The sequence below is a fragment of the Toxotes jaculatrix genome, chromosome 21 (assembly GCF_017976425.1).
Source record: "Toxotes jaculatrix isolate fToxJac2 chromosome 21, fToxJac2.pri, whole genome shotgun sequence".
NCBI classification, from domain to species: domain Eukaryota; kingdom Metazoa; phylum Chordata; class Actinopteri; family Toxotidae; genus Toxotes; species Toxotes jaculatrix.
In genome coordinates this window covers 2166065-2191268 of record NC_054414.1, presented here as the reverse complement: position 1 = coordinate 2191268, position 25204 = coordinate 2166065, and the positions used below count along the sequence as shown (strand labels likewise).

The window sequence follows — 25204 nt, the reverse complement described above, 5'->3', positions numbered from 1 at the left end:
TTACCCAATCTGGAATGATACCTCCCTTTTATTAGATTTTTGACCAACTACAGATTTTCCTCAGGCAAATATGCACAGGAAGGAAATGTGGGATATACACCTGTACACCTGCTTATTCATTCAATTATCCAATCAGACAATTATAGCAGCAATGCAATGTTTAGAACAGAGGTGTCCAAACTGTTCCACAAAGGGCCGTGTGGCTGCAGGTTTTTGTTCCAACCAAGCAGCAGCACACTGGACTTGACTCATTTAATCAACTGATCTCAGTCTTCAGACAGTTGACTGGTCAGACTGTGTGCCCTGGATTGGTTGGAACAAAAACCTGCAGCCACACGGCCCTTTGTGGAACAGTTTGGACACCTCTGGTTTATAATCATGGTCTGAATGTCTCAGTCTGAGTATTGTTTCTGACCATGTTCATCCCTTCATGGCCACAGTTCAACATTTTCTAATGGCTACTTCCAGCAGGATCGTGCTCCATGTCACAAAGCTGAAGTCTCTAACTGGTTTCATCAACATGACAGTGAGTTCATGTATGTATACAATCGATGTATGTGTGTATGTATGTATGTACGTATGTGTTTATGTATGTGCAATGTATGTGTGTGTATGTTTCTGTAAATGTTTGTGTGTGCATGTATATAAGTATGTGTACAAACATACACACATACAAACATACATACACATACTTTTGATCATGTGCATATTTATGTGCATGCCGTGACTCTCCAGTCACTGGCTGTCATACAGGATTTAACCGCAAGGCGGAGCTGTTGACTAACAGTCATAACAAAACACCCTGTTAACCTTTCAAAATAAATGTCGTTATTTAAGTTGTAGTCACGTTGCCGGTTCATATGTGTCAGCGTGAAACGAACCGGAATGTGTCTTTTCAGAGCCAGGAGCTGAACTGCTGTTCCACACTGTAATTCGTCTCATTAACCATAAGTGTAAAATACAGTTTCCGGTGTGCTCGGGGCTTCCTCCGGTGAGGCTGACTGACAGGTCGTGCAGAGACAGGGTCGATTGGAAAGAGAGCGAGAGGTTGTCTGTAAGTGTCAGACATTACATCGTGTATTTGTTGTTCGTTTTGAATAACGTTAGACCTTCAAAACATACAAGCAGGTGTACTGTTTGAGTATGTGCGCGTGCTAATAACGTTTGGTTCCCTTTGCCTGATGTTTGACTTGCATGCATCAACAAGCAGCTAGCTCATGTTAGCCTGGCTAGCTCAGAGGAGAAAGTGTGTTTGCGGTCGTTGACAGCTCGCCAGAAATAGGCACTATATTCTGTACGTTTCAGTTGGAGTAAGTACTGTTTCCCGGCTTTGTTTTGACCAAATAGCGAGTCCGCAATAATATGCCTAAAGGTGCAGAAAAAGCCAAGGTTATCTAGCCAGTCGTGTAGGTGTTTTTCTTGGTATTAAGAGACGTCACGCCAAATTCCATTTAAAAATCTCAGCATTTAAAGCTGCTTTGCTTGTGCTCTAATATAGCTTCTATATATAAAGTAATTGAAAACGTTGTATATATTAGTAGGCTACCTCGTTCATTCGGTTTACTTTTCAGTTCGTCTTGAATGATTGAACTAACCAGCTGTTCCATATACTTAACCAAATACAACCAATTAGGACATTTGCCCTGTTTTTATTGAAATGGCATGCTGCTTTGCGGATCTAATGAATGTAGATATTACCTTAACACCAGAGCAATAACAGAAAAGTCAAGCGAGTTTGCAGTTTGGGGAAATCCGAGGAAGTGATCTGTCATCATCCTGTCTTATGGTAGGCCTGTACTGTCACCCACAGTGAAGAACTGTATTAAATAAGTAAGTCTGTGATGGTTCCTGATGAAATGTGCATCAAAGTGCAATATGACTGACCAGTTTCTGTCATTTAGTGACTTGAAATGCTTAAACTTTCTTCCCCTTCTACCTGTCTGTCAGTAGTCTTGAACTTGGATGTACACAAAAAAAACAGAGCCAGGATTGGAGAAGATTTGTGTCTTACTGTCACGATTCCTCTGAGATGGACGTTGGAGTGTCCAAGTCCCACGTGTTTCTCAACTACAGCCCCAGAGCCCTCTTCTCCCAGTGAGACACGCATCTGCATGGTGGTGCTGTGTGCTCCCCGGTGCTGCGTGGTCCCAATACTCTTTGCTTTTGGCTTACCTCCAGTACATTCTGTCTGTGTCTGAGTGTGTGTGTGTGTGTGTGTGTGTGTGTGAGTCATAGTTTTAGCAGTGTGGTGTTAAAAGTCACTGAAAGAATTGGATGCAAGTGTTCAGTGGTCAGTAGAATGGCTGGAGGTCACCCAAATACAGTAAATGGTTTTCATTGTATGCAGCAGCGGCTTTCAGTGCATTACGTCCTGCTGTCAGGGGTCAGAGCAGCTGCAGTTTGGCTTTGGTGCATTTATAAAAAGCGCGGTGCTGCGTGTGCGTATGTGCAGTAAACACTAAATGTTCAAACATTTAGGGGAGTGTTGTGTGTATGTGACTGCTTGTGCACGTTTTTCTCGGGCCCATGATCAGCAATATAGCAAGTGATGTAGTCTGAGATGGTGAAAGGCTGCATCATAAGAGTCTCTGGCAGTGGTTCTCAAAGTGGGGTCTGCGGCCCTCCAGGGTTCCCTGACAAAAAAAACACAGTTAATTCTGATTTTGTTAAGTGGAAATGATCTCAGTTAGAGAATCACAAATGTGACAGTGGGTTTCATTCTCACTAGTGATCATGCAGATGAGAAAACAGTTTCATCACAAGGTCCATTTAGCACCTCTTCCGGAGCTTTCAGTCATCATGAAGATCAAGAATGAACTTTGGGCCTTGGTATCATGGACATTAAGGCCCTGTTAGTGTGGTAGTTGAGCAAACTCCATCTTCCGATGAAGCTCATGTAATATGATTAAAAGCTTCAGGATAGCTACTAAACAGTCCATTGAGTGAAACTGTTTTCAAGATCAAGAAAACACTTTTTTCTTGGTTAAACTATGATTCCCACGGTCAACTTTTATGTCAACTATTGTTTAACTAATGCTGTTACTCAGTATTTCTGAGTAAATAACAAGCATCTTCTCAAACAGCTGTAATCAAAAGTTTGGGCAAATTAAGAAATAAATACAACCCCTGTGGCAGACACATAAAAAAACAACTCTGGGCACCCTCCTCCAGTAACTTGTCAGGCCTTAGCTGACTTGCTAGAACTTGAAAGGCAGGTCAAGAATTGTCTTTAGGAAATGTGAACTGAGGACAGTTTCCAGAGTTGATGAAGTCTCTGTCTCTTCAAACCTTGTGGTCGCTCTTAACAGCCTTAGGCTCCTCTAAGCAACAAAGTAAAGATCTGAGCGGGGGAGGCTGTAAAAAGCTGTCAAAGTGCTTCCAGCTTGAAATCTCCACTGTCTGAAGTGTCATTAAGAACTTGGAGTTAAGGGGAACTGTCAAAGTCAAGACAAGATCTGGAAGACTAAGAAAATTGTCTGATAAAACTGCAGGTCTGCTCAGAAGAAAAGCAAAGCAAAACCTCCATATGACTGTGAAGGACCTGCAGGGAGGTTTAGTTGGCACAGGAGTGATGCTGCATCCTTCTACTGTGCAGCTGCTTGCACAAACAGGGTCTACATGGAAACATCAACAACATCTGGATCAGCCAGATTGTTTTGGAACCAAGTGCTGTGAACAGATGAAGTTAAAATTGAGCTTTTGGCCACAGTCACCACAAGAACTGCATTTGATGCTTGCCAGCTGTTATGCATGAGGGTGGAAATATTACTCTTTGGGGCGGCTGTGTGGCAGCCAGTGACACAGGAAACATTGCATGGATAGGGGCAACGAATGGCTTCGACTAAATATACACAGGCTCACCTGGATGAAAATTGTCCAACAGTCAGTCAGTCAGGGAAATGAATGAACTTCTGAGGATATATCTTAAACATGCTCATGTGCTGGAGGAGTTTTATTTATTTAGTTTTATTTCAAAAATCAACAAAATCTGGATTTGTACCAAGGATGCCCAAACTTTTGCATACAGCTGTATGTCAGGGGGACAATCGGTTGGGGTTCCGCAGAGAAACCTGATTAATAAGTGGCCTGTAATATGGAAATGTTTGAGAACACCTGATCTTTTTACTGTAGGCTGGCTCATGCTTTAAGTTTCTGTGCTGCATGATCGTACAGCTGCCCAGCAAGCCAACAAAACACCAAGGACACCATTAGTTACACTCGCCGTGAGGGTCATTTTTCCATCTTTCAAAAGCAGTAAAAGATGGCTGACTTCTTGCAAAGACACTTCATAGACAGGAGCTGATCAACAGGACTGGACATAGAGGGAAAATGTGTAGGACAGTGGGGGACAGTCACAGGCCAAGCACCACCAGTGGAAGGACACTCGTGTCTTGTCTGTGTTTAGGTGGAGCATCCCTCTGGGTGCACGGCGTGTCATGGACGCAGTGAAGGAGGGTCACAAGAGCACTCTGACCTCGGGCAAGATGGTGGCTCTGGCTGCGGGGCTCTCTGTCGGGGCCACGGTGGGCTACATCGTCTACCGCCACATAAGCAGCACAAACAGCAGTGAGTATCTGCCGTCAAAGACTTTGTAGGACATGTCCTTATTTGTGTATAAATGATGAATTACCTTTTTTGTGTTTATTTCTTGATGACCTTATCAGTCAATGCCATTAACAGGTCAGGGGGCCAACACTGAGATGTCAAAGATGACGCTTCCTGTAGAGGTTTATAGGAACATGTCCAGATATCAAGCCAAGTTTTTGGATATGGTGAGTTCTTCAATTTTTCATCTGCTCAAAGCAGTTAAATATTATAGTGGCTTCTAAGATTGGCAGACATCGACATTTATGTAGATAACATCAGTGTGCGAAATCAGTCATTTCAGTCTGCTGTCTCTCTCTGTTTCAGGTGACCCAGAAGTCTGGAGCTCATGTGAGGGTTTTGTCAGACTCAGGGGAGCCTGGATGTAAAGCTGTATGCTTCCTGCTGCAGGGCTCTAAGGAGCAGATCTTGATGGCCCGCTGCATCCTGGAGAACCTGGTCACAGAGTGTGAACCCGTCACTGTGACTTTGGAGGTTCCTCAGACCGCCTTTGGACGTATAATAGGTAGCTCCAAATGATTAGGATGATCAGATTGACTCTGTTCTTTTCCCACACGGCACGTGGGTTATGTTTGTACTCCATTATCTTACATCCATTAATGCTTTTTATGAAATGTGGATTTATTGACTGAGTGCAACGTGAAAGGTATCACTCTGCAGTTACCCACAGCTCTACAGAGTCTTCTATCTTCTTTTAGTGCGCTGTTTTTGTTTTCTGGGTTGAAATGTCTGTGCTCTTCACTAAGAGTTCCAGCTGTGGGCAGCTGTTTGCAATGCAAAAGCTAAAAAGAGGATTCATTTTAGGCTTGCAGTCATTCATCAGACACCAGAATCAGTTAAAGGATTATTCTGGGATTTTTTTCTTTTTGTTAACAAATCCCATGAAAAGTCAAAAACCAACAGTGTGCTAAGTCTGTCTCTCAATACTTTCTGACTTCTACCCTGTCTGTGGCCCCAAGCCCACTATTTCCTGTTGAAGAACCTTTAAAAATATCTCACAAAGATATAATGTCATTTTTAAAAATGTCTGTGTAATTTCCTAGAACAGCTGGTCGCTGTAGTTTTTAGCAGGAAACAAGCAGGAAATGTGATTGTTTCAGTGGCAGATAAATCCAGATGTGGTGTTGTGGACGATTAGAGTGTGTGGGCCAACAGGGTGGTCTATGTGGGAATGAGTCAAAATAAACTACAGTGTGTGTGTCTTCATGGTAGTGAGGGAATGTGAGTAAGATGCCACCCAGTGCAACACTGTGGCTCACTGATGTGTTTTTAATAGTGTTTGGACAACAACAATACTCTGATACAGTAGAATAAGATATATCAGGCTCCTTTGGCCCCATTTATTGTTTGTCTCACTCAAACATCCATTCCTCTGTGTGTTTGTGTGTCTGTATGTGTGTTGCAGGTCGTGGTGGAGGGAGTTTGAAGCTGATCACCAGAACCACAGGGGCCAAAGTGTCTTGTTCCAAAGAGAAGACGCATGGTCCGTGGGCAAAGGGCGACGTTACAATCACAGGGACCAGAGAGGAAGTGAAACAGGCCAAGGTGGGTGGGATTCACTCATTTGGATGTGTGGTTGGTTCTTGTATTTGGTGCGCTGTTTATAATTAACTCCTACTTCTTTGATCCATTTGCAGGAGCTGATTCTAGAGAAAGTCAGAGAGGACATGATGGTGAGGACTAAGATCTCTCAGTCATCGGCTCTGCGGCAGAAACGTGGCCACACCGTGGTTAATGAGAGGCCGGACAGCACAGAAACTGAGGCACCAGAGAGCTTAAACAACAACGGGCCCCTCTCCCAGACTGTGAAAAACGGGCTCATTCACACCTGTGAAACCACAGGAGAATCAGAAAGTCTTTTCGACAAGATGGAGGAGCTGAAAATCAGCAACACAGACAGCAGGGAGGAGGAGGGGGAGGAGAGTTTCTCCACAGACTCACTCTCTGAAATTTCCAAGTTTGAAAGTTAGTCCACTGTCTCTATAACTGATGAATGAGAAGACTTTATCTTCACTGTTACCTGTCCTTGAACATGATCAAGAATAAATTTTATTTTCTCTGTGCGTTGTCAAGTCCCCAGCCCAGACCTGAGCTTCCAGCCCGATGAACATCTAGAGGTTTATGTTTCTGCGTCGGAGAACCCGAACCACTTCTGGATCCAGATCCTGGGCGTTCGCTCCCTGCAACTGGACAAACTGACAGAGGAGATGAACCGCTTCTACAACAGTGGCAACCCCACAGTAAGGACCTGTTCTACTGTCTTTTCATACTTCGTGTCTTTCTTTACTCAGATCGGCAGATACAAGTAATAAGTGGTCAGAAGCAACAAATAGAACCCCAGTGTGTAACTATCCTGTTAATCTGCTCTCCAGGAGCAGAGGGTAGAGACCATTGTGGTCGGGGATATTGTGGCTGCTCCATACAGGGACCACGGCACATGGAACAGGGCCAGGGTGCTGGGAGTTCTGGGCTCTGGACTAGTGGACCTTTACTATGTTGACTTTGGGGACAACGGGGAACTGCCCAAAGACAGCCTCCGCCGTATGAGGTAATAAAGAAAATCCCATACATCACAGTAAAACGTAAATTACTCTCACTGTAAATGAATGTTATCTCAGATGTGGACAGACACACCTCCATGGCAGAGCTTTCAGTGTGCATTAAGGGAAATGAAAAGCAGATGGAATTATTATTTGATTTTTAGGTTACTATGTTGCTCTCTAAATATTTATATGAAGCACTCACCCTGTGTCCAGTGTTATTGAGTTTTATATGGATTAAAGATTCATTCACTTCTTTTTCTCCTTGTGGTAAATTCCATAAGCACTATTTTTACTCTTGTTTTGGACTGAGCTTCTCCTCAGTATCCCACTTTTGGGATCAGCTGTGTAGTTTGTGCATCAACTTCTCAAACAGCTCAAACTTCGAGACGAGCGTTCACCTCGACCCCTCCTCACAAAGCTGTGAATTTTTTTTTAATATGCTTGCAGGAGTTTGGGCAGGTTTAAGAGGTTCTGGTGTGCTTTAATGCAGCTGCAGAGTGCATGTTATTGTTCGTGGCGTGCTAAAAATGGCAGAGCTATGTTAGTAACAGCTTTTGCTTTTGCTGCATTAACATTTCAGGAGTGACTTCCTCAGTTTACCATTCCAAGCTATTGAATGCAGCTTAGCAGGAGTGAGACCAAAAGGTAATGAATACCTTTATCACACAGGCATGTATGTAACTAAGAAAATATTGATTTAATTAAATATTATTTATATGTTCATTTTTTATTGTTCTGCTCTCTGAACTATGTCCCTCCCGTTCTTCAGGAGAGGTGTGGACAGAGGCAGCCCTGGATGAGTTTGAGCGGCTGACTTACTGTGCCTCCTGGAGACCTCTGCAGGCCAAACTATGCAGCTATTCTCACTCTGAGATCTCCTCCTGGCCTAGTGTCAAGCTCTTTGTCAACATCGAGGGCAAGGTCAGATTGTTTTTATGACTTATTTACCTGTGTTTAACTGTTTGTTTGTTTGTTTTTCCTCACTCTGTCTCCTGTTTTCTTGCACACATCATGTAAAAAAAAAAAAATCACTGTCCATCATAGACTGTAGATATTGGGGAGGAGCTCATACGGCTGGACCATGCTGTCAGCTTCCAGGAAGCGGTGAATGGAAGGACTGAGGGTGACAATCTTGGCTGTCTGCAGAGGATGCTGGTGAGTCACTGAACACACTAGATTATTCCTGGCCTCATTAATACAAATGATTGAGAAACCCAGCTGATTTGTGACCAGGACAGACACAGCTAAATCAAGAGAGGCCACTAAATTTAGTTCCTGTAGACTCGTTCCAGCTGTTTAAAAAAAAAAAAAAAAAAAGTTCCAGCTTTGGAGGCGGTACTTTCTAATAGTCCAGGAACTGTTGGGGTAGGGTTTGCACAGGTGCCACGGCATCTACAACCCATATACTGCTTCATTTACAAATAAGAAAGTGCCAGGTGCAAGTGGGATAGATATTTGGATGTGGAATGCACATTCCTTGATGTTTTTTTTTAACTAAAAAAATGAGAATGAGAGAAGGATAGTGAGAAAGCAAAGCAGCTGCGAACATGGGTCTTATTTGCTGATCTTCATCGTCCACATTCAGTGGACGTTGAAAAGGGACTTTTAGTTACAAGTTTAGTTCCTCTGGTTCAGAAGTTACTGGAAACTTTGGTCAAAAACTGATACTTGTTCATAAGATGGCAACTGAGCCAACTCTTCTTGCTAGTGAAGACCATGAGATGCAGTTGAAAGCTCTGGAAAAAGTGCATGGACCTGAAATTAAGGTGATTTTGTCAAACTGACTACATCATATGAGCTATATCAGATGGCAGAGGACACAGGCCTCAGTATAAGTTTAGTCATCGACTGAAAAGTTTGAAAATATCCTCCAACTGCTTAAACAGTTTCATTTCTTTTTGTCTTACAGGATGATGTGATAGGAGCCTCATCAGAGCTAAGTCTCTCCTGCATCAGCTTGTCAGGTGAGTACAGACAATGACACTGAAACACTTTAGTCATCAACCTGAGCAAAATCAGCTGGAAACAAACAAGATGCCAGCAGGTGAAGTGTATCAAATAAAAATCAAAAGAGGAAACGGACCATTCACCTGAGTATGATGTGACATCAGCCAAGACAGTTAACAAGAGAAGTTCAGCAGAGGTGGAACCAACAGGTTTACAGACAAAGTGGGAACAGGATAGACTTCACCATTAGCCCAACAAATACAACAAAATATACAGGTACAGCTGAATGTTGAATTAGAACTCCTCACTTCACATGCTTGGGTTAATGGGTACAGGTATCTCTTTCACACATGTGGTGCGGGAATATTGTCATCCAGATGTGCTTCATCTTTGTGTGGCACTGGCACTCAGTACTTCACTCTGAAAATTCTGCTGGATAATGTGACAGCTTGTCAAAAATACACATTAAAGTAGAAACAGAAAACTTTTCAACTTTCCCCCCTCTAGTGTTTGCAACTGATATTACTTGGTATTACATAAAGATGTAGAACCTGTACTGACTGCAGATCCTTGACTGGTTCATTTTCTGGCTGCTATTGTTAGCATTAGCAACATGTCTAGTGCTATCATCTTGGCTGCTGCCCAAAGCAAGAAACAACCATTCTTTTAAGGCATCTTATTAGAGAGAGAGAGAGAGAGGGGGGCAACAAATCCCCCAGTCACCAGCTGGAGCTGAACCGGGGGATGTTGCAGGTCATGGTTGATGTCATGGTTGCCCTCAATATTGACGTTTGTTTCCACAAACCAAAAATATTTTTTTTATTTATAGCCTCAATCAATATTTTTGTATTAACAGAGGGTCAAATGAGAATGTGCTACTTTAATTGAAGTTATTAGATTATGATTCTGAATCAACCCACTGCACTGTGGATAAACAGTCCAGTTGTTTAAGTTGTTGGTATAATAATTGCTGAATGACCAGTAACTGAGGAGTTTTTTTTTCCACACCTCAGAAGTTGCCTCGATCTCAGGAAGCGTTGATGATGTCATTGAGGATGAGCTGCTCTGAGACCAAAGACATACACGCATATCAAGGTACTGTTTCCTGTCTTGATGACTGAATTAAGTTTAACATTCTTATGAAGCATATATAGATGATGACCTCACCCTGTTTCATCTTCCAGTACTGACCGTCCATTCCTCAGCATCAGTTCCCATGAGATGAAGGGGATGTTTCCTTGTTTGACCCGAACTCCTTGTCGTGAAGCCTTATCAACTTGACAAGTGCAACAGTTCTTCCAGCCAAATTCACTTTATTGTTGTTAGTTCAGCACACACTGAATTCTTTGTTTTGCCTTTATGCTGTTCTGTTTGCACCTAATTCAGCTTTGCTTAAATGTGTTAATACTATATTTTGTGTTCAAGAAATGAAGAGAGGAACAAAAACAGAATGCCAGTATTATTAGTGAAAAGCACTGTGATATAAGTCAGTGGAGATACATGGCAGCTGGCTGGTTTGTGGCCAGTAATGTCTATTTTTTTTTCTCTACTTGTATGCATAAGATTTAATGGCCTAGGTATTAGGCTTCAAGTTATTATATTTTGAAATGAAAATACACAGTATTATTGAATGTGGTTCTCAGATTGTGTTCGGTATGAAAATGTGGCATCTACTGTATCATTTGCTAAGGACAGTAGAAAGAGTTAGTCTTCAGAGGTGTTATATATTTCACTATATATTATAAAGGGTTTATTTTATGTCAGAAGTCTTTTAGTTTGAAAGGCTGTTTGTGCTATAAATGTATGTTTCAAAATAAAAACGGATGATGAGTGTGTGTAAAAGTCATTTCACTCCACACTGACTTTACCAGAACATAAAGAAAGTCTGTCTAACCTTAGCATTAATCTGAATTGCTTAAAATCATGGCATGCAGTTCAGTTCAGTCTGCTCTTCTGAGACGAGAGATTTAAATACCAAACAACTAGTTATACAATGATTATTGCCTCCGTTTAAACTGGTGTTGGTTCGACACAGGAGGTGATGTGAAGAAGTTTTATTCTTTTCCATGTTATACTTAAAATAGATGAGGCCATTCATTAATTTCCATTGCGGAGTCCACTGTTTTCTTTCTGTATCGGTGGTTGACCTCCATTGCGGATTGACCAATCACATGAAAGTAGGTTACGCTCGGACATGCGCAGAAGTAGCAGAGTAATTTGTTGATACCCTGCTTGGTAGTATTCATTTAGACGTTGCTATATCAAAGCCAAATATATCCCCAGCAAAGGGGTTTTTGTTTGCATTAGCAGCACAGTTAATTAGAACGTTATCTATATGAAGGGCTGATGGAAGACACAAGGGATCTGGTGAGTGAATTCGTATCATTTTAGGGCCTCGAGCCTCCGATTACAGAAAATTTGCTTAGGCTAGCGCTCCTCCTTTGTTGTTATCTGTTTATCGAGGCTAACTAGTGGTTCAGCCAGCGTTAAATACCAGAAATACCAGAAACCACTCCAAAATTAGAGGAAATAAAATAACCCTATTGCATTCATGCATTTTAAATACTCATGCATAGATGGAAGTTTGCAACGCAAATGAAAAGTGTGGTGTGCTTTTGTGAAAATAAACTGGAAAAACAGGTTTCCGCTATCTAGCTAGCTAGCTAGCTGTGCTAACGCTAGTTAGCATTAGGAGCTATTTCTTATGAGGCCGCCCCGTATTTTAGCTTGTGTATTAGTTAGCTTTTCTATGTTGTACATCATAAATTTTGATTAGAATGCCTTTATTGGTTGCACTTTGTTTTTTCGTGTAGCATTCTTGCTGGCTAAACAATTAATGTTAGCGTAGCTAGTTAGGATATCACCTGTGATGCTCAAAGGAGGAAGTAAACAGGCTGTTACAACAGTAAATATTTCAACACTGTTCCAGATTCAGTAAATCTCATGAACAAGACCTACGATGTGTTCGGATTTTCGAAGCAGTAGTTTTAATCCGATTTGGCTTTGCTTAATGTATTTTCGTCGTAATTTCTAATTGGCTTCCACGGCGAGATTCCTAGGTCAGATTCGAAAGCAATGGCAATTCAAACACACAACAAAATACTATGTAAACATTTAAAACGTGCAATACTACTAGAATTAAAAAAAAAAAAAAACCCAACGCATTCTATTGTTAATCGATTATTTTTCAGCTGAAACTATTAATTAACATTAATTCACAACAATTTTGTAATTGTTTAATTGTTACAGATTTTATATTTACAGTTCAGACCTAAAGCATTTGCAATTGATAATTTTATAAGTTTAGTAATTATTTGAAACAAAACTGACAAAAAGTCATTGGTCTTTGCTTCATAAATGCTGTTGTGTTTTTTTTGTGTGTGTCCTCTCTGATAGTAAAGGGATCTAAGGGCTTTTGACTTCAGACACAACAAGATGTCACCCTGAATTTTGGGAAACTGAACATTTTCTAATATGTTATAGACTGAACAATTAATTGGTTACTTCAGGAAATGATCATATTACTAGTAGCTAAGGAATAAAGTTGCTGTTAGTTGCAGCATTAAAATATTTAATTAATTCGGATGTTTTTTGCCGTTACCTCAACTTTGAAGGCTGAACGCACCCCACGTTCAGAGCGTAAGCGGAGAGACTCCTTCGGGATGTTTGATGGCTATGACAGCTGCAGCGAGGAGTCCACCAGCAGCTCCAGTTCAGAGGACAGTGAGGATGAGGTGGTGCCCTCCATCCCTGCCAGCTTGCCCATCATCAAGAACAATGGTCAAGTCTACACCTACCCCGACGGCAAGGCAGGAATGGGTCAGTGCATGGAAATATGTTTGGAACATATAGCTTGTGTGGGTCTCTAGAATTTGATATTGTGTGTAAGAAAAAAGAATTTGCCAGCATGTTTTAGTCAAATGATTTTAACAGACCTTGCATCTGTTTTGTGGACTCTTCTTCACAGCCACCTGTGAGATGTGTGGGATGGTCGGAGTACGAGATGCCTTTTACTCCAAAACCAAGCGCTTCTGCAGTGTGTCATGTTCGAGGAGTTATTCCTCAAATTCCAAAAAAGCTAGCATCTTGGCAAGACTCCAGGTAAATGCCTTATAAGCCTACTATTATAAGCTACTTATAACCTGCTTTTATTTAAGATTAATATATAGTTCCGCAAATTTGTAACTGCTTTTCTGCTTTGATTTTGAAAGGGAAAACCGCCAACAAAAAAGGCAAAAGTCTTACAGAAACAGCCTCTTATGGCTAAATTGGCAGCTTACGCCCAGTACCAAGCAAGTCAACAAAACCAGGCGAAATCAAAAGCTGGTATGTTACCAAAGTCAGTCACGATGGTTTACGGGGTAACAGTGCTTCTATGTTTAGATATGCTCCAGCTTTACACTGTTCTTGTCTCTGTCAGTGGTCCCCGCGGAGAGCTTTGACTGGGGTCAGTATATCTGTAGCAATAACACAGTCGGAGCTCCTGTCAGCTGTTTCAAGCATGTAAGTAAAATCTAGAGCTGATTAGAATCCAATGACTAATTTGCTGCTTTCTTAACTGTATAACTTCACTTGTTCCTCTGTGCCTCAGGCCCCGATGGGAACATGTTGGGGAGACATAGAAGAAGGTGTTAGGATTGAAGTTTTCAACTCTGATACCAGTGTCTCCACTAAGGTGTACTGGATAGCAGAAATCATTAAGCTAGCAGGTAAGACCATTTCTGCAACTAGTTAAAGGACAAATCCACCCTAAAATTCATGTCACAGTTCTAACAAAGAACTGTTATTGTTCTTTTGTTTTGAAAGTTTTTTTATTACTATGAACAACTGAGTGGAGTAGATGATATGGATGAAATTAGCATCACAATATTGAAATGTATTAAAATAAAAAAAAATCCAAGTATGATTATACATCACAGTAAGGCAAATGTATTCAGACTTAAAACAACAAGTTCTGTAAATGAACTTTCAACTCAGCAGTGTCTTGTATCGTTCTGCAGGGTTCAAGGCTCTCCTGCGGTACGAGGGTTTTGACAACGACTCCAGTAAGGACTTCTGGTGTAATCTCTGCATCCCTGAGGTGCACCCAGTTGGATGGTGTGCTTCCAGTGGCAAACCCCTTGTACCTCCAAAAAGTGAGCCTCGTGCCAAACGTTGTCTCAGTGTTGTTTCTAAATGCCTGTGTTTTCGGATGGTTTGTGGTAATTCGTGTCGTCGTTTTTGGGATCTCTCTTACAGGCATACAGCATAAATACTCTAACTGGAAAGCCTTTCTTGTGAAGCGTCTCACTGGAGCTAAAACACTGCCACTTGACTTCAATGCCAAGGTGAGAGACACTAATGTCTTTTCATTTGAATGATACTGTTTTCGTTGGATGTGAATCTCCTATCAAAAGCACTGTGACTGGGGAAACACCAATGAATGGCCTCTGTTAAATCCATGTCTCATATTTCATGAAAGGTACATGACAACATGCAGTTCCCCTTTAAGAAGCTGATGCGGGTAGAGGTGGTGGATAAGAACTACCTGTGCCGGACACGGGTGGCGTTGGTGGAGCAGGTAATCGGAGGTCGCCTCAGGCTGGTCTATGAGGAGAGCCAGGATGGGTCGGATGACTTCTGGTGCCACATGTTCAGCCCTCTCATCCATAATATAGGCTGGTCGAGAAGCATCGGACACCGCTTCAAACGATCCGGTGGGTTCAGAAAATTCCAGCAAGGCTTTGGTTTAAGTGGTGTGTATAAGGCTTCATGAGAAAGATTTAAGGTGTTGAATACTACAGACCAGACCGGAAGTACTCAGACAGTTCCGTGTTTTCTGTCCCTCAGGCTCTGAAATAAAATAATGGATACCACATTAAAGTGACATGTCTCAGTCTTTAATTTCCAAGAGACAAGAAACATTTAGTAGTGAACTGCCCAGTTACTTTGAACTGAACTGTAAATTTCAAATTGTTAATACCACAGTGTGTTGTTTTGCTCTTTGTGAGATTTTAATGTTTGTACTTCACACAGTGCGTAACAATCTCTTAATCAGTCAGTGTACCCTGAACACTCATCCTCAGCTCCAGCTGTCAGTCATTTAAACATGTACGTTTGCTAAAACAGTAATTTTGTCAATTTATTTTTCAGATATTACAAAGAAAATGGAGGGGCAGGTCGATGCTCCTCCTCAGCTCTTCCAGAAGGTAACGCAGAATATACCATTTCTATTTTTATTACTCACACAGTCCTACAGCTGTGGTTTGAATTGATGTGACAGTGTTTCATTACCAGTCATCATGGAGCTGGAATTTAGCAGATACTGCTTGTTGCTTTAAATTCTCTGATCTAAAGCCCATGTTAGATTGGCAAATTTCAGCACACGGTTTTTAAATCAGATTTTATTCAACTGATTTTAGGTTAAACAAAAATAAAAATGAAAATAAGCCACAAAATGACAGGTTGTATGATTATGGTCTGCAGAGAGGGTGTGTGGTCTGATGGTGGTATTTTAAGCAACACACCCAGGCACCAAAGAGGATTCAACAACCCTGAATCCAATGCAGTCTAACTCCTGCAGATGAACTCAATCATAGCTGTGATCTTAACTCTCTGTTTGATAACACAAACCCTGAGTAGCCAAGGCTTTGGGCCTTAAATGTAGCATTGTACTACACTGTGTACACATACAGTACATGTGCTGGCTGGGCTACTTTTCAGTAGCATATAGACGAACATTCAGACCACAAACATTCAGATCGAAGGTTTTCATAGCAAGTAATCATCAATTGTGATCTGATATGTTGGACTTTTTAGATGTCTTATTGAGTGATTATTGATGCATCTGTATGACCTGTTTCCACATCTTTATTTTTTCTCTAAAAGGTAAAAGATGTGGACCAGAGTGGGGACTGGTTCAAAGACGGGATGAAGTTAGAAGCCATTGACCCCCTCAACCTCTCAGCTATATGTGTAGCCACTGTAAGAAAGGTGAGTGTTCGTCTTTACTCACATTAATGTCAGGTGCTTCTTCTCATTAAAAAAAAAAACAAATCAAAAACAACCTTTGTTGAATAGAAGGATGATTAGTTCTTATTTTTTTTAGTTGAAACAACCTTTAACTCAGCTGCTCCAGACTAACCTCAGTAAATCCTCTGCTGTTCAGGTGCTGGCAGACGGGTACCTCATGATTGGGATCGACGGTTCGGAGGCAGTGGACGGATCGGACTGGTTCTGCTACCACGGCACCTCCCCGTCCATCTTTCCTGTCGGCTTCTGTGAAATCAACAACATTGAACTCACGCCCCCTAGAGGTACTGCACCGTGTAAATGGGCAGTTTCTCTATTGGTTAGAAGTGGTTTGCTAGCATCTTCTTGCTTGGTGGTTTGTTAATGTTGTGGTCTCATTGCTGACTGTGTTCTCCAGGGTACACTAAACTACCATTTAAATGGTTTGACTACCTCAGAGAAACAGGATCAATAGCTGCTCCTGTCAAGCTATTTAACAAGGTACACTTTATTATGATCTCTTCACCTGTTGTGTTTAATCTCTTATTATTCTGTCACTAAATGTTTTCTGGTATTATTTGTCTAGTTATTAAGTTATTAGTGACTGTGGTGTGAAAATAACGGGAATGTAAATGACTTTCATTTTTTTTCTCGCTGCCTTTTGCTGCTTCACATCTTCCAGGAGGTTCCCAATCACGGTTTCAGACAAGGCATGAAGCTGGAGGCTGTCGACCTGATGGAGCCGCGGCTGGTGTGTGTCGCCACGGTGACGAGGATTGTGCACCGGCTACTGAGGATCCACTTTGACGGCTGGGAGGACGAGTATGACCAATGGGTGGACTGCGAGTCACCTGACCTCTACCCTGTCGGCTGGTGTCAGCTGACAGGCTACCAGCTCCAGCCCCCTGCTTCACAGAGTAAGACCACGATCCGGTTCAACTCCATAACCACTGAGGCCTCATGTTTTCTGTCACTCAAACCCCGGACCACTCCCACATAAAAAGGGGGAGGGTCTCGGTCTGCTTCCATTCAGATTCTGGTTCTTTTTGTGGTGTGAAAGCATATGGACCACCCAAAGTACTTTATGGTAGTAGATATTTTATTAGTGATCTGTTGACTAAGGATCAGTATGTGGGCTGTGGGCCGGGGGTGCTTTAATGGGTCAGCGTCAGTTAAAAACCCTGCTGGTGTTGCAGCACCGCACTGCTTTACAGCACCGTACTGCTTTACAGCAACCTACAGTTTCAATCAAAGAACTTTCTTTGTCCCCTGGGGGGCAATTCAAGCATACACTATGAGGAGAGTTGGGGAAAAATAATGTGGTGTTTTTGAACAAAGACCTTCAGTATTTGGATTAAATAGCTCCTGAAAAATAGGATGTGCTGAATGAAGTTATTTCAATAAGCCACATGCATATTTAATCAACTTTGCACATCTGATGCACTCTATTTAAGACAGTATATCAGTGCAGATACTGTTGCAGCATATTGAATTGGTTGTGTTAGTCCTTATGCAATCCATGTGCTGTGTTTATGAAACGGATGTGTTTTCTGGTTTTGTACCTCACTGTCCACAGCTGTCCCATAGTGTCTTATGTCTTACGGTCATCTTTCAGGTAACAGAGAAATGCCTCAATCTGTGCCCAAGCAAAAGAAGAAGGCCCAGCAGTACAAAGGCCAAAAGAAAAGTGAGTACTCCTCCTTAAACTGTCACTTAGTTTCTCTCCACTCCTTCCTTGGCCTTCCTCTTTTCCTGTCACTCTCTCCGTCCCTGGCTACCCTCGTGGCGGTAACTCTGCTTCTCTGTTGTTTGTCACCCGTCGGGTGCGTCAGGAACATTTTCAGTGGACACTCTCGTGTCACTTTGCAGGATGCTTGAAAAGTTTGTTTTAGTGTTTCAGATACTTGAGGTGTTGGAGAGCAAAAGGCCAGGTGCTGGTCCAGAGTTTCAGATCACCAAAGCAGATGCTAATGCTAAATTGTATACACCATGTGCTGAACACTTGTGAAGCAGTTTTATATGGACGTCAGCGGCTGCCAATGTTACAATGAAATCCATGAAGCATATTCATTTTCCATTTGTGTGCACACGGCGTATGACAAGATCCAAATTAGGATTGTTCAGATAGATTTTTGCAAACTGTAAAATAACTGAAATAGACTTTTTATTTTCTGGATGACATTTGAATGTGCTGTGTGTGCTGTGTGCCAGATCTGGCTAATTTCTAACCAAACTTTAAAGGATCCATTTTAATGGTCAATTTCATAATGAGGAACAGATTTTACAAAAGCGGTCAGTGACAACTGACACTTCAAAAAAAATTCAGTTTCATTTATATATTGATTGATTGATTTGGCTTCTTTCTAAAAAATACCTTATTGTAGATGCAAGTTTTTTATTTAATAATTATGAATTTCATATATCATAAAGAAACATTTGATTTTAAAATGTGAGTTGAAATTTTGTCAGACATCATGTTTGTCAGATGGGAAGTGAAAACTGATTTGTATGAAGTGGTTTGATTTAAATGTTGGCAGCCATGGTCTTCCATACGTTTGCCACCGTTGCTTTAGCTTTGCTCTTGGTAGCTAACAGTGCATCTGCTTACTTGGGTGGAGCAGCCTGAGTACAGCTTACCAGGGGCTTATTCAGATGGGCATATCAAGTGACAACAGTTTGAGGCTAAATAAAAAAGAAATTTCAACTTGAGCTTTAACCTGTTTGACTTTCCTTCCTGATACGTAATCTGAACATTGAGACCACGCTCCAGGTGAATTGAACCCCTCTGTGTAATAAGCCCCTGGTAGCTTACCTGAGTCTGGCTTGGTGTTTAGAGAGGAAGATTCCGGTTGGTCGACGGCCCTTCAGTCAGGCAGGCAGGAGGAGGAGCAGCTTCTCGGGGGACGAAGAGCAGAGTCCGCCCCCTTATCCTGCCCAGGGGCCCGCTCGGCCCCGGCCCCGAACCCACCTCCACCAAACCCTCAAATCAGGTAACGTCACACTAAAAGATAAAACCAGCACACCATCGACCCTTCTGGGGCTCCACGGTGTTTTTAACAGGAGACGGTCCTCTGACAGGCCTCGCCGTGGAGCTGGATGCTGCCGATGCTGCATGTTCTACTGATAAATCAACCGTTGTTTGTATACGTTCATATGTGAATATTTCCTCATGTCAGTAAAGGTCTAGAGTGATACTGCTCATTTCATTTTCTTCACTGAATTCACAGGAGTTAGTTTTGGCATTACTAGGGTTTGGTCTCCACTTTGAAGGCATGCTTGTTTCATTTGATATGTTGTCTGTACTTCTCCCGATGCTTGTCATGCATGTGGAGTTAACATTAACACCTGGAACAAAGACAAAGGCTCCTCCTGTGTATTTAACTCAAAGCGCATGAACACAAGTAGCTCATCTGTGCCGCTGTTCTCCCTCTCCCTCTTATCTGTCTCTGTCCCATCTGTAGAGTCTCTCATGCGAATGAAGGAGGAGACGGCAGAGGTGGACGAGTTCGCCTTCTCGCAGGGCACCTCCGACCAGGAAAGCAACGGCTCGGGCAGCTACTACATCAAACAGGAGCCCTGAGGAGCCCCCGCGAGGTCAGGACAGAGCAGGACAAACTGGGTTTCAGAACAACACCTTGGGAAAAACCTGGGCGAGGATCAGGAACAGGGAGAGTCCAAACTAGCCTCTAATCACACTCACAGACCAATGCCACAGGCCTTCTATGGAGTCAACACAGGAGATGGCGATCATGAAGAGAAAGGGCGTCGGGTTCGTGTTTCTGAGGGGAAACGTCTCTCTGGACAGTCTTCTAACCTTGTAGCTGTGTGTGTGTGTGTGTGCAACGTAATGACCCTTGCAGTCTGATTGAAGGGGTTGGAAAGCGCCCGGGGGCCATGCCCGGGTCCACACACATTTGGGCATTCTCTTTCGTACCACCCTCTGGGGGTGATGCAGCATCGGCTATCTCTCCTCTCCTGTCTGAAACATCCAACCAGATGAGATTTCTTTGGATGGATTAACAAAAAAAAATCAACCCCCCTTTTTCACTCTCCTCCCCCCCTTGAGAAATTGGGGGTCGACATAAGGCCGTCCTGCCTTTGCCACAATCTGGGCCACGCACAGAGACCTGTAGAAACTGTGAGAACCATTTATTGAGCCAGGTCTTTAGTTGTGTGTATGTGTATGTGTGCGCGTGTGTGTGTGTGTGCGTGTATGTATATATACATATATATATATATATATATATATAAAGATGGGTTTGGTTGGGTTTCAGGTCAGAGAGTCACCCACTGAAAAGCCTGATGGAGTGAGAGAGGCTGGCAGAGAGAGGAGCAGAGCTGTGTATATTTGGATTACTTTCATATTGCCAGGTGGACTTTTACTTTGTTCAAAGTACTTGAATTTTTTTTCCTTCGTTCTTTCTTTTTTTTTTTTGTAAAGATGATGAGTCGTTCTTGTCTTAATGTACTTATTTTGCATTTTCATCTTTGGCGGCCGTGTGGGGAACGTAACATGCGTGGATGGACAGAAATGATATCCATATAGTATGTGAAGCCCTGTTCAGATAGAATTACAGAGTATAGATCAAGGGTTGTGATTCCAAGGGAGATCCTAGTACGGTGATTCTCAGCATTACGGATGTGGTGTTCCTCTTGAATAGGAGCCAGGGAGTTTTCCACAGCTGCATTTGTTTCTGATTCAAACATTGCAGAATCAAAATCTAATTCCAGGTTGATAATATCGTCAGTAGCAGGAGCTTTGTTTCAACAAAATCACCCACAATGATGCAGATGGTGTGAAACTGCAGCCAGAATGTTGTAATTATCATTTCAATTTTGATTTTTTTCCTTCTTCCTTTGTTGATTTGATCTTTGGAACAATGTTCAGATACAGTCTTGAAAGGTTGTGATTTCTCCCACTAACGGTCCAGGATGTTGAAGTATTCAGTTTACAGTGATAAAGCCTTATTCTTACATTTGAGAAGCTGGAAACATTTTGAAATTAAGTTATTAAACCTTTTGATGAAATTTCTAGTATTTTCACATCCACATAACAGCTGCACCTGGAGCCTTTAGGAAGTGTGGGGGGGGGGTCAGGTGACATTTTAATAGTTCTGTTCTCACTGTTGTGAAATTTTGCGTATTACATGAATTATTGGATGGAAAATTGAAATGGTGCAGCTTTAAAGAAATAATATACCTTATGCAGACAGTAGTCCTTACCAGTTTTATTTTAAAGACAGAAATCCTCTTGCACATTCCACAGGGCTCAGTACGACTTCACAGTCTGTAGATGTTCATGTCCCTCAGCTACATAAAGTGGGTGTTTATTTTTATTCTAATCAGTTTTATGTCCACTTCTTCTCTTCCCTCCCAGTCCAGCTGGCACCCCAGCCTGTAGGTTACAATAGATTACATAAAGGCAGCATAAGCTTAATCAGGCAACCACGTACCTAATGATCTGATGTCATGTCAGGCAGCTTTGATGGTGTAATGTGGAGCTTTAGGGACCTAACTGCAGATCAGTAACTGCTGTAGCAAGAATTCAGCAGTTTACAAAAAAAAACAAGTCTTTGCAGAAATGTTTGATTTATAATTGAGAATTTTCTTTGTGCTGTAATGTTGAGCAGAAATGATGGAGCTTTGGAGATGAAACGCTTTTTCCATTTACAAAAAAAAAAATCTCCTTGATTTTAAAGAAATGAGAAACAACTTTGCAGAGCGGGCAGCAGGGTGTGTTGTGCGACAGAGAAACCTTACTGGTATGACTGGGTTAATCCCAGTGTCCAGCCCAAGTTAAAATATGTAACTTTGACATTTACAGTTTGGGTGTAGCTGCTGTCGGGGAGGGACTGACCAGTGCTGGTTCAGATGCTGGTGGGTGCTGGTGGATGCATCCCTCTGTTTCTGTCAGAGGTTGCTTTGCAGCAGTGACTCCTATTGCAGACGCAGGTGTATCTGTCATGGTTTGGACCATGTCTTCTGTATTTTAACACTCACAGCTCTGTCTGTAGCTCTTCATTGAAATGGAGTGCTGGGGTGTGCCACCAGAGTTATCATCAACTTATTCAGTGTTGGCAACAAAAATAAAAGCAATTAGGAATATTTTATTTACATAAAACCTAAAAAAACAACCCAGAGAGAGGCAACAGAAGCCTGGACCGGCCCCTTTTACCTCAGGGTGTGTGGGGGTGGGAGGGGGGGGTTGAAAACATAATTAATTAAACACTGAAAACGTGGCACACTCCCGACTCCATCCCGTCAGCACGTGTAGCATCAGACTTTTGGTTTTTGGTTGAAAGTCAGACTCATGTTAAGGGAACAGCAGGAGCGTCTGCCTTCCTTTAACATCGTCACATCATCAGGCTGCTTGCTTGTCCAGATGCCAAAAAGAACACGCTGAGTTTTTTTATTTGATTTTATTATTATTATTATTATTAGAGGGTGATATGCAAAACATTAGCGTTTGTGTGGAGTTGCTTAGGTTGTTGTCGTGTCAGAGCCATATGTATGCAAGCTAGTTTGTGATTCACCTGAGCCACAGAATAACAGGTTTGTCATGGATAATGATCAATGCACTGCTTTTCCAATAGTCTCTGAGGGCAGCACTCACTTACGGCGACAGGATCTAAAAGTGGCATAAATACATAGATTCTATATATATCTATATCTATACATTTATATATATTCTTCCTGACTATGATGGTTATGGTGTAACTAATCCAGATGTCCATGCTTGGCCGTGGAAATGACAAGTCTCCTCCTCCTTCGTTCTTCTTAGAGCTAGGTTTTTGCAGCTGTTTATCTACTACCTCCTGATGCTAGCCACGTTTAGCTAAAAAAAAAAATAAAAAGTGAGTGAAATAGACTGTGGCGGTGTGTTTAGCGTATGCAAATGAAAAAAAAAAAAGATTACCTAGAAACGATCCACTTGAAGACTAGACACCAAACATGGAAGAATTTTTTTATCACAGCACATGAGGTAGTGTGAGGTCGTCTTCTAATTTGGATGATATGCAATATTCAGAGATCCAAGATTATTTTGCTATGTTAAATAAAAAAAAACTATAGCACCGGCAAATGTTATGATCACTACATTAATGTAATTCAAATATGAGATAATTTAACAAAAAAAAAAGGGTATTGTACAAATGTGGATTTTGTTTTGTGAGTGAGGGTTCATATACAGGAAACTCAGTGCGTGGCCAAAGGCGCTATGGAAATGAAGAGCGGATTTAAACTTCTCAGTGACGGTAAAAGATCCATAATTCCTCTTTCTATACCAGTAAGGTTCATGATTGAATTCTCAGGATGTTTGTTGTTTGTTTTTTTTTTTTGTTTTTTGTTTTTTTTCCTTTATTTGGTTCTAAAGGTTGTAACTGCGAGTCTGAATCAGCTGGATTTGAAAAGCTCAAAGGTGTTTTCATCATGTGCGTCTGTTCTGTGCAGAGCAAACGAGAGCCATAACAACTGGGATCGGACAAGCAACTGAAAATGGTGACGTTGAACCACAGCTGGGTTCTTCACGTTCAACCAGCTGACTGAATTAGTGTCTTTGAAATTCCAGTAGGTGTTTGCAAAAAATCAGAAAGTTCATTTATCAAAGCAGAGAAATTATTATATTAAAACACTATCAATTGATTGAGTTGTGGTTAAACTTCACAGGTTTTCAGCTGATTCTGATTATTATGGAAACTCTTTGCCTCTTTACCAATTCAAACAAAGGTCTTATCTCAGTTTCCACTTCATGTGTGTTTCTCCATGTTTTGCTGCTCCTTAACTGGTTTCCATGTTAAATTCTAGATTTGAATGATGTTTGTTGCCTTTTTTTTTTTTTTTTTTTTTGGCTCCTTCTGCTTTTTGTCGCTTGTTTTCCTTTTTACATCTTAACAGGATGTGAGGTTTATTTTATTTTATTTTATTTTTTTCTCTCCTGATCAGATTGAACACAAAGCTCAGCTGGAGCGCTGAGCCTCTAAGACCAAAATGAGCAATAAAAGACATTGTCTCACAATCATTTGAAGCAGATACGTTTCAAGTTTAGGATCTGTTATAGGAGATCTTTTTACCTGATGTTTGGAGGGCAGACTGAAGCATTAAAATACTTAATGGCAAAACTGCATTAATAGCTTAGTAAAAAAGAAAGAAAGAAATTTAAAAAAAAAAAAAAAAGACTGTTCTATGGACTAACTGCTGCTACCCTTCCCCAGATTCTCCCTGAAATAATCAAATGCACAATCAGCACTGTTTTGGATCTTGTGTTTCTCACTATTCCTTGTAGATAGTCAACTTTTTCTTGTTTCACATTGATCCCCAAATCAGAATGCGTTTGACCTCTATCCACGGGTACCTGTGTGTTATTTTACCTGTCTGGTCATCAGTAAGCTGGAGATGGAAGCAATTGGTTTGACTGGGGACTGGGTGCACAGATCAACTGAATGCATGTTAGAACAGAAGGCACTGTGCCCATGTTACGCCGAGCTTGTTTAGTTGTTTTTGTTGTTGTGACAGTAATTGCTTGGTCTCCAGTCTTGTCTGTGTGTTGTGTTTCTCTTCCACTGTAAACAGGAAGGTATGGAAGCCCCATTTCCACCAAGAAAAAAGGAAGGAGAGAGACCGGAGATGTTTGGCAAGGATAGAAGTGACTCAAATTAATGTGCTGTCCTAATGGTTTTCCTGGTGGAGATGAGCTTCCACAGAGGGGCTCAGTTGTGGCTGCGGTTTTCTTCCTGCAGCTGAACTGCTTCTGCCAGATGTGGGCAGTGATGGGGATCAGGCTGGAGTTTGATGTTTGTGTTGTGTTTTTTTTTTTTTTTTTTTCTTGGATACTAACACGGGTCTTTTGTATGTGATAGCCCCCCACCCTCCCCACCCCTAATTATATTAAACCATTATGTGGTGCTATATATATTTGATAAAAATGACTTAATGTATCGGGATTACTATTGTCTGAAAATACTTGTGAATTGAGAGGGTTATGGTGCAAAATTTATTTTGGATACAAATGAAAAATAATCTATGTTAATAGTTATAAATCTATTGATATTAACACTGACCCTTGAGGTACATTATTAGATTGCAGTTTAAAGTTTGTACATCTTTTTGATAGTGTATACTAG

The 25204-nt window shown here is 41.6% G+C and overlaps 3 protein-coding genes and 1 long non-coding RNA gene across 6 annotated transcripts in view; 2 read left to right on the top strand and 2 right to left on the bottom strand.

Moving 5' to 3' along the window:
* The window catches only part of LOC121175582 (transmembrane protein 94-like), an 847517-nt gene that overhangs the window by 592171 nt on the left and 230142 nt on the right, over positions 1-25204 (bottom strand). The gene's annotated exons all lie outside the window — the stretch shown is intronic.
* The window catches only part of LOC121201071, a 247432-nt gene that overhangs the window by 150551 nt on the left and 71677 nt on the right, over positions 1-25204 (bottom strand). The gene's annotated exons all lie outside the window — the stretch shown is intronic.
* Positions 891-10926, top strand: tdrkh (tudor and KH domain containing). 2 transcript variants are annotated; one of them, XM_041066663.1, is made up of 14 exons: positions 891-1054; positions 4406-4566; positions 4681-4772; positions 4912-5110; positions 6011-6150; positions 6243-6570; positions 6679-6845; positions 6978-7153; positions 7729-7793; positions 7918-8069; positions 8193-8303; positions 9058-9112; positions 10109-10190; positions 10280-10926. In XM_041066663.1, the coding sequence occupies exons 2-13, from the start codon at positions 4437-4439 to the stop codon at positions 10162-10164; spliced, it is 1671 nt and encodes a 556-aa protein (XP_040922597.1). In that variant the 5' UTR covers positions 891-1054; positions 4406-4436; the 3' UTR covers positions 10165-10190; positions 10280-10926. The 2 variants fall into 2 exon arrangements, with proteins under 2 accessions (XP_040922597.1, XP_040922596.1); XM_041066662.1 differs by lacking the exon at positions 891-1054 and adding an exon at positions 1109-2094.
* mbtd1 (mbt domain containing 1) lies at positions 11321-24290 on the top strand. 2 transcript variants are annotated; one of them, XM_041066653.1, is made up of 17 exons: positions 11321-11462; positions 12710-12914; positions 13063-13196; positions 13307-13421; positions 13516-13598; positions 13687-13804; positions 14096-14230; positions 14334-14422; positions 14557-14791; positions 15228-15283; positions 15963-16067; positions 16243-16390; positions 16504-16586; positions 16768-17002; positions 17701-17772; positions 18920-19075; positions 19547-24290. In XM_041066653.1, the coding sequence occupies exons 1-17, from the start codon at positions 11442-11444 to the stop codon at positions 19663-19665; spliced, it is 2109 nt and encodes a 702-aa protein (XP_040922587.1). In that variant the 5' UTR covers positions 11321-11441; the 3' UTR covers positions 19666-24290. The 2 variants fall into 2 exon arrangements, with proteins under 2 accessions (XP_040922587.1, XP_040922588.1); XM_041066654.1 differs by lacking the exon at positions 18920-19075.